We start from the raw sequence: 12,726 nt of genomic DNA on the forward strand, positions 1-12,726 counted from the left end.
GCAGCACTTGCTAGTTTTATGTTATGAAATTGCCTTGACAAATCATGGCCAGAATAATATAAGAGAAAGGTGCAATGCTTTTCTTATGGCTAACACAAATGGTCATAGTATACATAGCCTTTACATTTGGAAAACTCAGATTGCTAACAAAGACCAGTTAAGGTCTTAGGTCTCATAAGGCATTTCTTCAATGTAAATCTGTATCCTCTGTCATGTCCTCTGCAGTTATCTGTAGCAGCTACATCTACTTCCTTCTAATTTGGGCCACTACCTACACAAATGATCCACTGTGCAGCTTTGAACTTCACTCCCCTAGCCCTGTGTCTGGTTGCTGCTTTCTAGCCACTGTTGAAAACTCTGCTACCAAGTCTCTGTTGATTTTATTTATTTCTTTTTTCCACAGCTAAACTGAAGCCAGATGGTCTGGTTCAGCACTGGCAACTGCAGCTTGTCTTAGGGAGAGATATGTCAGAGTCACTGCATAGGCTGTGCTGAGAGGGCAAAGCCTTTGAAAATGGCAAAGAAAAACATCTCAGATGTTCTTTTTGTTTGCTGAACAGTATTTTTGCAGGACTCTGTCCCTTTTCCTTGTTACACAGTGTATGAAAAAGGATGCTGATCCTGGCTATGCTGCTGCAGGCAGTGCCTGTAGGCTTTTGCTGAAGTTGTCCATTGGATTCATTTGGGTCCTAGATGATCAGACAGCGGTGTGTGCTTCTTTTCTTGTGACCTGTTTTGGTCCTCAGTCAGAGATAATGTGCATGGCTGCTCCCCACAGGCCTTGTGCTATTACTTGGAGTTGTCTTGGATACGTGCTCGTGTTACCTTGGGAAGCATCCACATATTCCACTACCTCCTCTGCCCACCCTGAAAACGATCCTCAGGACTCCAAGAGCGGGTATGCAACCTAGTCTTCAGACTGACAGCAGTGTAACCTGTGAAAGTGACATTGTATTTTTTTAACATCTAGTGGGGTTTGGGTTTGGTTGTGGGGGTGTTGTGTGGGGGTTTTGTTTGGTTGTTTTTTTCTTTCCCTGCCTGCCACAAGAATTTCGGGAAAGGATATGCTTACAAACGCAGAATTCCCAGCTATGCTCATTTGAGACAGACACACTGGGACAATGTAATGATGCATTTCATAGCAAGATTTAAATAACCCATTAGCTTTATTTGCTGCTTGTAGAGACAAGCATCATGGCACTGTACTTAATGAAAAACAAAACAAGGCAACACTCCAAGCTCGGCCCACTTTCTGATTAATCTGTTTATATCCTATGGCAGGTTTCTGAACAAGTGTCCTTGTGAACAGCTCCTTTTATACTGCAGATGAGAAGGATGCTCTTGTGTGTATGCTTGCATTTGAGGTAGTCATGCCACATCCCCTTCACAGTCAGTGGAGAGGAATGGATGCTTCTAGATAAGGATTCCTCTGACCTTTAAAAGATCTTCTTCTGAGTCATGCCCCAGAAATGCCTATTTCTCTCTGTTGCTTATAGGGTGAGGCTGAGATGACTAGGTCAGAAGAAATGATAGATAATAGAATCAGAGGATGGTTTGAGTTGGAAAGGACCTTTAAAGATCATCTAATCCAATATCCACCCCCATCCCTCTGCCTTGGGCAGACGAGTCTCCTAACAATTTTTCCTCACCTGTTTAGAGATGTCATATCATGCATGGTTACATACCTTCATCATGCATGAAAACAAACTTCTCCCATGAGAAACCTCTCCTACAAGGACAGGCTGAGGGAGATGCAATTGTTCTGCCTGGAGAAGACTCCAGGGAGACCTGGTAGTGGCCTTCCAGTACCTGAAGGGAGCCTATGAGAAGGCTGGGAAGGGACTGTTAACAAAGGCATGCATTGATAGGATGAGGGGCAGTGGTTTTAAGTTAGAGAAGAGTAGATTTTGGTTGGCCTTTAGGAGGAAGTTCTTTACCATGAGGGTAGTGGAACACTGGAACAGGTTACCTAGGGAGGCAGTTGAGGCCCCATCCTTGGAGATTTTCAAGGTCAGCATCTGGGCAACCTGATCTAATGGAGGATGTCCCTGCTTATTGCAGGATTGGACTACATGACCTTTGCAGGTCCCACCCAACCTAAAGCATTCTATGATTCTTTTCATTAAAACTTGAATCCAGTTACTCTGCTAAATGAAATAGGAAATTACTGTAATGTGTATCGGATACTGAGTGCTAGTACATCATACTGTTTGCAGAAAGGCAAATGTGCACTTAGCATCTTACAGGCTGAAATAATGGGGAACTGCATTTCTCACCTTCTGTATATGGCACTCACATTTCCTTATTCAAAACCATCATGTGAAAGGTTTGGCTTCCCTCTTCCCCCAACCCAGAGAGCATTTCACTGGGTTGGTGGATGTTTTTCCAAATGGTGGTTCTTCTAAATGCTAGTTCCCTCTTCTCTGACTCTACAGCCTGGCTGCAGTTCATCTGCAATCTTCCAGCAGCCCCTTGTTGCAAAGGTCAAAAATCATTTAATTTTCCTTAATTCATGAAGAAAGCAAAGCCAATGGCAGAAATTTATGAACTGGAGTAGAGCTTAGATGGATAGTCTCGAGTTATTCTGCAAAATGAAATGTTTGATGAAGTCAGGGCACCTTTTTTTGAGCACTCTTAATTCAACACATCAGTGAAAATGTTTGAATTTGAAGACTTACAAATAAGTTTCTGTTGAGATTTTTTTTGAAGAAGCTTCATGCAGTTCTGTGGAAGACACCTGCTGGTGTTTTGTGATAAGAAACTTGTATTGAGGGGTTAAAAAAAAAGGTCAAGCAAATCTACTGATATTTCTTTAGTCAATTGCTGCTGCTAAAAGAAACAGATACTTTTCTTTTGGTGAGAACATCTTGTTAAGTAATAAAAATAATCCTTTTCTTTTACCATGATTTTGTCTACTTCCTTGCAGATTAAGCTTCCTGCAGTAGTGCTGCAGAAGAGACCACTGCCCCAGGGGTCCTGCATACAGTTACATATGAGAGTTGCTGCCCAGGGCAGCCTCAAGTCCTGGTGACATGAGGAGAAACATTGTCCTCAACATGAGGAGAAACTTCTTCACAGTGGGGGTGACAGAGTACCGGAACAGGCTGCCCAAAGAGGTTGTGGAGTCTCCTTCTCTGGAGACTTTCAAAACCCACCTGGGTGTATTCCTGTGCAAACTACCATAAGTGGTCCTGCTTTGGCAGGGGGCTGGACCTGATGATCTCTTGAGGTCTCTTCCAATCTCTAATATACTGTGATACTGTGATAATGGTGGTATCAAGCATGTATTCATGAAAGGCAGGTCCTGCTTGACCAACCTCATCTCCTTGTATGACCAGGTGACCAACCTAGTGGATGATGGAAAGGCTGTGGATGTTACCTATCTGGCTTTAGCAAAACCTTTGACACCATCTCCCACAGCATTCTCCTAGAGAATCTTGAGGCCCTTGGCATTGTCAGGTGTACTCTTTGCAGGGTTAAAAACTGTCTGGACAGGCAGGCCCAGAGAGTTGTGATATATGGAGTTATTTTCCACTCTCCCCCATTTTTCGTTTAATGAATCTGAGTTTCTTACTACTATGAAGTCAAAAGACACTTACATTACATGACTTATGTAATGTTATGTGGCCCTGATCTGGCAGGGGGGTTTGACTCAATGATCTCCAGAGGTCCCTTCCAACCCTAACATCCTGTGATCCTGTGACTTACAGAGGGTCGGACATAGAAAATTAGTTACATTAGTTTTCAGCCTTTCTCTCTGCTTGTATTCATTCCAGTGCACTGACACCAATTGTATGCTAGTATTCTATACTTTTAACATCTCTTCAAACCTTCTTGCTGCTACTCATATGTGGCCCCTTTAATGCAATGACTTATCGCTTCATAAGGCTTCCAGCTCGTTTATCTACAGATCTTTGATGTTTGTTCTTAGTCAGAGAATCTACTTACTGCTTGCAGTGTAATACTGACCAGAACTCTCTAACTGAGATCACGTTCAGCAAATTTGGTTTGGTTTTCTTGCCACTTGGTTTCAGTACCTTGAGTCACTCTTCCTTACCTTGCAGATTTATTGATTGTGTGCAGCAAGCATTTCCTGGTGCTTCAGTACCCACTGCAACTTGATTTGCTTTACCTGGGTGTGTGCACTCTGCAAACACGCCATTGAGGAGCGAAGCTGGTTTTTCTTGCTCCTGTACATGGCATTCTGCAGTCAGCATACTGAAGAAGTTAACGGATTCAGGATACAAAAGTTTTGTGTCTTAAGCAGCATGTGTATGAAATGTGCCTCTTGGCATGTCAAAGCTGGGTACATCAGATCCAGATGCAGGACACTGTCATACATAGTTGTGGATAGAGGTTTTGGAGGCTGAAGCTGTGGCCTCCTAAAGAAGGATATAGGTTTTTGGCAGGTAGAAGCTGTGGCCTCCTGATTAAGGATATGGGTTTGGGAGGTGGAACCTGTGGCCGCCTAAGAGGTAGCCATGCCACCAATCCTGCTCCTGCTGAGTTTCCAACTTGTCAGTTGTGCTGCTGCCTTGTGCAGCTTTGATTCAGGTGGTGGTTGGTGCCCTTTCAAGAAACAAGATATCTTACTTTCTTCTGTGACAGAAATCAGTTACAGTCCATCATGCCATGCTGTAGCCAGCTGCTGTTGGTGGGAATTTCTTTACCAGTATGGAATTACTATCCATGCCTCTCCCAGATACACCTGTGCTAGTACATGTGTGCACTGCACACCACGTTTCTCTGCTGGCAAAAATTTCCCACCAGCAATAGGTGAAGGTTCTGTCACTCAAGCAATGTGAGATGATGCCCTGGTTCCTGTAGCACTTGCAGTCAGTGCACATGGGAAAGGCTGCCTCTGCTGCTGTCAGTAAATTGTTCATGCACCAGCTGCTGGCTAAGTAAACAAGAGTGGCTTGGCAGTAGGAGTAATTTCTTGCATCAAGAAATTTGACAATAGCATCATTGAAGAAAAGAGGATAATTCCTCTCGCTTCATTTCAGTTCTGTCTCCTGGGTTGCCAGGATTCCTCTCCTTCCTGAGGAGATGAGGGAGCCCTGAAGAGAAAGTGTTTTGGAGTGTAGATGAATCTGTGGATTTGCTGGGTTCAGGAGGATACCTGCAGCAGTGACAGCAGTGGTGACTGCACCTGTGCTGTCTATAAATGTAGCTGACTGCAGTGGAGTCACTGTACTTCTGTAGCTCCCAACTAACTTCCCTTATGAAGATTTGGGTTTGGGGTGCTGTATTTCCCACTGGCACAGGCAGCTTACAAAAATAAGGAAAAAGCCTAACTCAAATCCCAATGTTCTCCTCCACTGTAGTACTTTTTCACTGCAATATTTACACCCCCCATTTTTTCTTTCTTTTTTTTTTTTTTTTTTTTTTTTAAATGAGTCTTATGTAATTACTTTTGGGGGGTGAGCAAATGCTCTCTAGATAGACATGGTACCTATATACAGTGATGAAGGTATACTGCAGGATAAACTCCTTACTCAGTTATAATTTGTGAGACCTGTTATGTGCTAAAGAATTTGTTATTTCTAATGTATCTTCCCTTAATACTTCAGAGAGGATGACTCCATGCTCACAGTCCCTCTCCACAGGGCTAAGAGAAATAGGAAAGCACGAAAGATAGTCCCAAAGAGCAGGTTTTCTACCCCTCTTTCATGAGGCAAGGAGAAATAAGCACTTACTTACATGCTGTTTTGTAATTCTGCCACTTCACTCCTTCTCCTTTGCAAGTCCAATGTTAGATCACTGCACAACTCTGACTTAAGAAATTAATACTCAGTCTACAAACTGAATTTAGTTTAGAACTAACTTCATCTCACTGGGGTGTTTGCATTTTTTCCCATGTATCCTAATCTGCATTTTAATGTTAAGAACTGTGTTGTGTGAAATTATCACTCAGTTTAGGATGAAAACAATTACATTTCCTAAAGAGCCACAGGGCTCAAATCAAAACTCTATTAAGAAGATCATTACAACATTTGAAAAGCTGTATGGCTGTTTTTGTTTCTAAACCACCACTTGGTTCATAGTATCATAGTATCAGTCAGGGTTGGAAGGGACCACAAGGATCATATAGTTCCAACCCCCCTGCCATGGGCAGGGACACCCCACACTAGGGGAGGCAACCCACAGAATGTTTAAGGATGTTGCTAGGTCTTGTAGGAAGAGAATTAGGGAGGCAAAAGCACACTTGGAGCTTAAACTGGCCTCTACTGTGAAGGACAACAAAAAGTCCTTCTATAAATGCATTAATAGTAAGAGGAAGGGGAAGGAAAACCTCCACTCCTTGGTGGATACGGAGGGGAACATTGTAACCAAGGATAAGGAAAAGGCAGAGATACTTAACACCTTCTTTGCCTCAATTTTCACTAGAAGGGCAGAACGTCTTCCTGGCAGCTGGCCTGCAGAGCTGGCAGAAGGAGCCAGGGAGCTGCACAGTTTCCCTATGTTCCATGAGGCGGTAGTTGGAACTCTCCTTAGCAGCTTGGATCCCCACAAGTCCATGGGACCAGATGGGATTCATCCTAGGGTGCTGAGAGAGCTGGCAGATGAGCTGGCCAAGCCACTCTCCATAATTTTCCAGCAGTCCTGGCTCACTGGCGAGGTCCCAGAGGACTGGAAGCTGGCCAACGTGGTGCCCATCCATAAGAAGGGCCGGTTGGATGAGCCAGGGAATTACAGGCCTGTCAGCCTGACCTCAGTGCCAGGCAAGATCATGGAACAGGTCATCCTGAGTGCAATAACACAGCACTTAGAGGATGGCCAAGGGATCAGGCCTAGCCAGCATGGATTTAGGAAGGGCAGGTCCTGCCTGACCAACCTGATCTCCTTCTATGATCAGGTGACCCGCCTGGTGGATGTGGGGAGGCCTGTTGATGTAGTCTACCTGGACCTCAGCAAGGCCTTTGACACCGTCCCCCATAGCAAACTGCTGGCCAAGCTGTCAGCCCATGGCTTGGACGGGAGCACATTGTGATGGGTTAGGAACTGGCTGGAGGGCCGAGCCCAGAGAGTGGTGGTGAATGGTGCCACATCCAGCTGGCAGCCAGTCACTAGTGGTGTGCCCCAAGGATCAGTGCTGGGCCCTGTGCTCTTTAACATCTTTATTGATGATCTGGATGAGGGCACTGAGTCCATCATCAGTAAATTTGCTGACGACACCAAGCTGGGGGCAAGAGTTGATCTGCTGGAGGGTAGAGAGGCTCTGCAGAGAGACCTCGACAGGCTGGACAGATGGGCAGAATCCAACGGCATGAGATTTAACACATCCAAATGCCGGGTTCTGCACATTGGCCACAACAACCCCATGCAGTGCTACAGGCTGGGGTCAGAGTGGCTGGAGAGCAGCCAGGCAGAGAGGGACCTGGGGGTGCTGGTTGATGGTAGGCTTAACATGAGCCTGCAGTGTGCCCAGGCAGCCAAGAGGGCCAATGGCATCCTGGCCTGCATTAAGAACAGTGTGGCCAGCAGGAGCAGGGAGGTCATTCTGCCCCTGTACACTGCACTGGTTAGGCCACACCTCGAGTACTGTGTCCAGTTCTGGGCCCCTCAGTTTAGGAAGGATGTTGACTTGCTGGAACGAGTCCAGAGAAGAGCAACAAAGTTGGTGAGGGGTTTGGAACACAAGCCCTACGAGGAGAGGATGAGGGAGCTGGGGCTGCTTAGCCTGGAGAAGAGGAGACTCAGGGGTGACCTTATCACTCTCTACAACTACCTGAAAGGAGGTTGTAGACAGGCTGATGATGGTCTCTTCTCCCAGGCACCCAGTACCAGAACAAGAGGACACAGTCTCAGGCTGCGCCAGGGGAGGTTCAGGTTAGATATTAGGAAGAAGTTCTATACAGAAAGAGTGATTGCGCTATGGAATGGGTTGCCCGGGGAGGTGGTGGAGTCGCTGTCATTGAAGGTGTTCAGAAGGAGACTTGATGGGGTGCTTGGTGCCATGGGTTAGCTGTTTGGGTGGGTTGGATTGGTTGATGGGTTGGACACGATGATCTTGAAGGTCTCTTCCAACCTGGTTTGGTTTATTCTAATAAAGGTTTATTCTAGATCAGGCTGGCCAGAGCCTCATCCAGCCTGCTCTTAAACACCTCCAGTGATGGGGCCTTGACCACCTCCCTGGACAACCCATTCCAGGGCTTCACCACTCTCATGGTGAAGAACTTCCTCCTCACATCCAGCCTGAATCTTCCCACCTCCAGCTTCATTCCATTCCCCCTAGTCCTATCACTACCTGAGATCCTGAGAAGTCCTTCCCCAGCCTTCCTGTAGGTCCCCTTCAGGTACTGGAATAATTCATAATTCATAATTCAGTTTTTGTCAGGTGGTTTATTCTGAACTATTTAGAGACCGAGCAAGTGAAAAAGTGTGTGAGAGAGAAATCTCCCAGGACATTCAAAGGTATGTGATATGTTTAGCCATAATGTAACTAACAATTTCTTCAGAGCTACAGGCAAAAAAGCTCAGAAAATGTGGCCAGATGTCAGGTTAAATTTTTGAAGTGTTTTTTTGCCTCTTCCTTGAATTTCCAATATCAGAATGCATCTTACAAGTCAGAGTGCTCTTGTCAGCTGTAGCACATCATCAAGACAAAAATGGTGGTGGCAGAGACCACTTTTAACATGTTTTTTTCTCCTAAATTTCTACTTATATTGTTCCTTCTTTCCCCATAACCTCTTGGTTTTCCATTTCCCAATAAAACTTGGCAGCTTTTTTCCCCTCAGTGTGTGTTAGAATGATGCTGTGTCACCTATGTTACCCCTGAAAGGAAAACTTGTGAGAAGAAATTTGGAGCACCTTGACCAGCCAAGCAACATAGCTTATTCTCTGTCTGCTGAACTTGGCTTTGTGAGTTTTGTGCTGATACCCCATGCTCCCTAGCCCACTGATCTTGGGATCCAGTTGGGATGAAAGTACTCTTTTCACCAGGCATTTTGCTAGGCAGTTCAAGAATGAAGCTAGCCTGCTTATTGGCAACAAAGGAGAAGTCACATGTTGGATTTCTTCCTTTAACTTACAAGTAGCTTGGCTTTATGGTGTCAAGATAGACATGAGGAGGCTGAGGGGAGACCTCATCACTCTCTACAACTACCTGAAAGGAGATTGTGGAGAGGCTGGTGCTGGTCTCTTCACTCCCTTTTGTGTGCTGGGAAGAATCAAATGTGAGGTGATTCTGCTCCTCTACTCTGTTTTCATAGATCCCACTTGGAGTACTCTGTCCAGTTATGGTACCCCCAGCATAAGAAGGGCATTGAACTGCTGGAGTGGGTCCAGGGGAGGGCCACAAAGATGATCAGAGAACTGGAGCATCTCCCCTATGGGGACAAGCCATGAGAGTTGGGGCTGTTCAGCCTGGAGAAAAGATGACTCTGGGGGGAACCTTATAACGGCCTTCCAGTATCTGAAGGGGACTTACAAGAAAGCTGGGAAAGGACCTTTTACAAAGGCTTGTAGTGATAGGATGAGAACAAGTGGATTGAAGCTTGAGGAGGGCAACTTAAAATTGGATATTAGGAAGAAATTCTTTACAGTGAAGGTGGTGAGACACCATAAAAGATTGCCTATGGAGATCTTGGATGCTGCCCCCCTGGAGTTGTTCAAGGGCAGGCTGGAAAAGGCCTGGTGCAATCTGATCTAGTGGAGGGTGTCTTTGCCCATGGCAGGAGGGCTGGAACTAGATGATCATCAAGGTCCCTTCCAACCCATTCTATGAATATGTGCACTAGGTATACACACATACACGTTGGCACTTACATATGATGATGTGGATGCATTTTTTGTGTATAGACAGGTTTATGTTTGTATGCTTCCAAGTACAAATTGCATCTGCTCACATAGCTTCTTTCTATTACAGAAAAGTGTCTTGGAAGTCATCCTGGTTTTGGTGTGAAACTCAGTATTTTCTTATGAAACTGTAAGGATTGAATGTGCCAACCAGCTGACTAGGAGTTTTAGATACTTTGCAAAGTATCTTCCTAGTGACTCTTTCCATGTTCAGAGGTCCACTATGAATTAGTTTTTTTCCTTGACAGCTGTTTTCTGTTTATAAACAACTGAAAAAACCCCAACAACAGCAAAACAAAAAGTGAAATTTATCTTTCTTCTGGGTGGCTACATTTTAACACCTTACTCTTAAGTTCTCCCTGTATTTAGTGGAAGTGAATGGACTTTTCTAGAACAGGTCATCCTAAATTAAGTGTCTACTGTAAGTGCATAAATCACTCCTTGAAAGTTTCTATTACTTGTAATTGACTGTGAAGCGAATATAATGGATGACTTGCTGAGATGGAGGTGGATACTTGATTTTGAGTGGAGTCTTACCTTTTAGTGCTATCCTCTGAAGCCTGTCCACTTCTTAGTTTTTAAGGTCATCCCAGGGAAATGAGTAGAGTCATTCCTTCCCCTCCCATGCTCATGACTATCAGAATGAAGTAATTACAGGATGAATGTAGTAATTTAAATGTTTTGCAGTGGAAAGATAATTGCAGAGCCCTCATGGGAGCATAATCAAAAATCAATGAGTAAATAATAATAGAAAACCTGACTTGTAAATAGCTCCTGAGATAACCTAACAGTCTGCAAGCCATTCTTTGGGAGCTTTTAAATCATTACTAGATTAAGCCTTTCACAAATCAGTCTGTGATGGTAATATCAAAATCACCCACATTTGTTTGCTTTGACTTTTAGGTAGTTTGAAATATATACACCCAGCTATTTTGTGGCTCCAGCCTTCAATTATGCCAGGAAGCTGATTCTGCAGCTGCTTGTGAGTGCAGTCTGAAGGCCTGCAGCGTGCTGGTGATCACTGGCCAGAACACCAGGGTGTCCCCAGGAAAATGAGTTGCTTTCTTGAGGAAGAAGCAAAGAAGAAAGCTTTGTATCTTGTATAGTTGGAAGGCAAAGCAATACAATCTTGACATCTGGTTGACTTAAAGAAGCATTTTTCAAAGTACCTCTTGACTGTGTGATCTTGTATATTTCTGACACCAACGTGCCTTTGGACTTGTGCAAATAAAACATTTGAAGAACTGATTGGAGAAAGCAGCAGCTGAAGAACCATGACAAAGAACTTGGAGGTCATCAATCTGTCATTCTTGTTGGAACATGAAAGGGAAACCATATTGGGAGTGTTGAAGAGAGATGAGTATCTGAAAAAAATTGAAGATAAAAGGATAAGGTAACTGTTTTGATTATTTTATTATTCTTCTTTTTAAATTTGGTCCATGGTATAGATATTTTTCATGGTACCTAGTGAAGATTTTTTAAGTGCCATAGGAGAAGAATGAGTCCTGGGAGGTGATGCAATTAATTATAAGTCAAAGTAAAGTGTGTTAAAAAGATAATTGCTTTGCTAGTCTGACCCTCTGTAAACAAAGGATAGCATCCATTCCTTCAAGGTAAAAAAAAGTAAGAAGGACAACCATTGCACAGATACACAGTGGTGGTTTTTATAGTTCAGATCTTACAGTTTTTGCCCAGTTTGGCTGACTTCCCCCCCTCTTCCCCCCCCCCCCCCCCCTCCAGCCCCATGAATGAAAGGTTTTAGCAAGGCTCTTGAACTTCAATCCTCTGAGAGGTGCTGTATACTTTGTGCCTACACAGAGTACAGCAGGAAAGAAGTTTGGAAAGTGTCACTGGAAGAGAAGGTAGGTACCTGCCTCTGTGCAGGAGTCCATACAACATAGGGCAAATGCAAGACAGTGACCTTTCTCTTTCTTTTGCAGTACTTACAGAATAGAGAGGAGGGGGGAACACTTCATTTTTCAAATTATTTAGATCTCCTAAAAAATAACTAAACCTGAGCATCTTAGATATGGATCTCAAAAGTCTGATGGAGAACCAGAGACTCAGGGTATTTATAGAGGCCATGTGTTCTTTTCTGAGGAGGAGGGGGGGTGGGAAAGGTGAAAATGAAAGTTCAGAGAACATCATGTGGAGGTAGGCTACATCAGCTATTTTAGATAACTCAAATTGCTTTAGTTCAGGTAAGTATCAGTTCTGCAAAGGCTTGGATGAGTTTCCAGTAGGTAGTTGCTACTTCCCCTTGCTTTCCCTGCTGCCCTTTTTAACCTTTTACGCAGTGCTGGTTCTGAGAAACAGGCTTAGCACAGCTATAGGCAGCACTTGGTGCTGGAAAGCATGCTGACTGTAATGGATGACACAGGGAAGATTTCCTGCCTTTGGTAGTTTCTATCCATGCATTAAGAGACCAGGCTGCATCGTTTCCCCTTTTAAAGACACTGTGTATTGCAAAGATACCTATTGAGGTATCTTCTGTATAGAGCTATTATTTGGAAAGCCATGCAGAGTTATTCACTGGTTTTGGAAGTCTTTCTACCTTAAGAAAACCAAGTCTGAATGCAATGCCTCAGTTGGTGTGCAGCCCATTTGACTGAAAAGAGGTAGTGGCTCATCTAAACGCAGTGGGCTAAAACTGCTTGCCGCTTCTGCTGCAAGACTAGGAGGAATCGTCTTTCCTTGTGCTGATGTGGGCAAATTAATCATTTCATCTCCTTCATCATCAAAATAAAACAGAACACAAGAAAACAGATGGAGCACTGTTTGTTCCAGGCATTGTGCTCTGTGTTGTAATGGGATAAGCATTTCAAAGTATTTCAGCTTTCTAAGGTGATGCCCTTGGATATGTGTGACATGCCAGTAGTCATCGATCAAAGGTGTCGTGTGAAGTGCAGTTGTGTAACAGATCTG

General features: G+C 44.2%; 1 protein-coding gene across 3 annotated transcripts in view; it reads left to right on the plus strand.

The window, feature by feature from the left end:
- The window catches only part of SYTL5 (synaptotagmin like 5), a 102,469-nt gene that overhangs the window by 23,373 nt on the left and 66,370 nt on the right, over positions 1-12,726 (plus strand). For all 3 annotated transcript variants that reach the window (XM_068155068.1, XM_068155071.1, XM_068155072.1), the window contains exon 2: positions 10,705-11,194. In XM_068155068.1, coding sequence (XP_068011169.1) covers positions 11,076-11,194 — 119 coding nt within the window. In that variant the 5' untranslated portion in view covers positions 10,705-11,075. The remainder of the gene's footprint in view (positions 1-10,704; positions 11,195-12,726) is intronic.

The sequence above is a fragment of the Melanerpes formicivorus genome, unplaced genomic scaffold (genome assembly GCF_026170545.1).
Source record: "Melanerpes formicivorus ecotype bairdi unplaced genomic scaffold, bMelFor1.0.p_v2 SCAF_30, whole genome shotgun sequence".
Taxonomy (NCBI): Eukaryota; Metazoa; Chordata; class Aves; order Piciformes; family Picidae; genus Melanerpes; species Melanerpes formicivorus.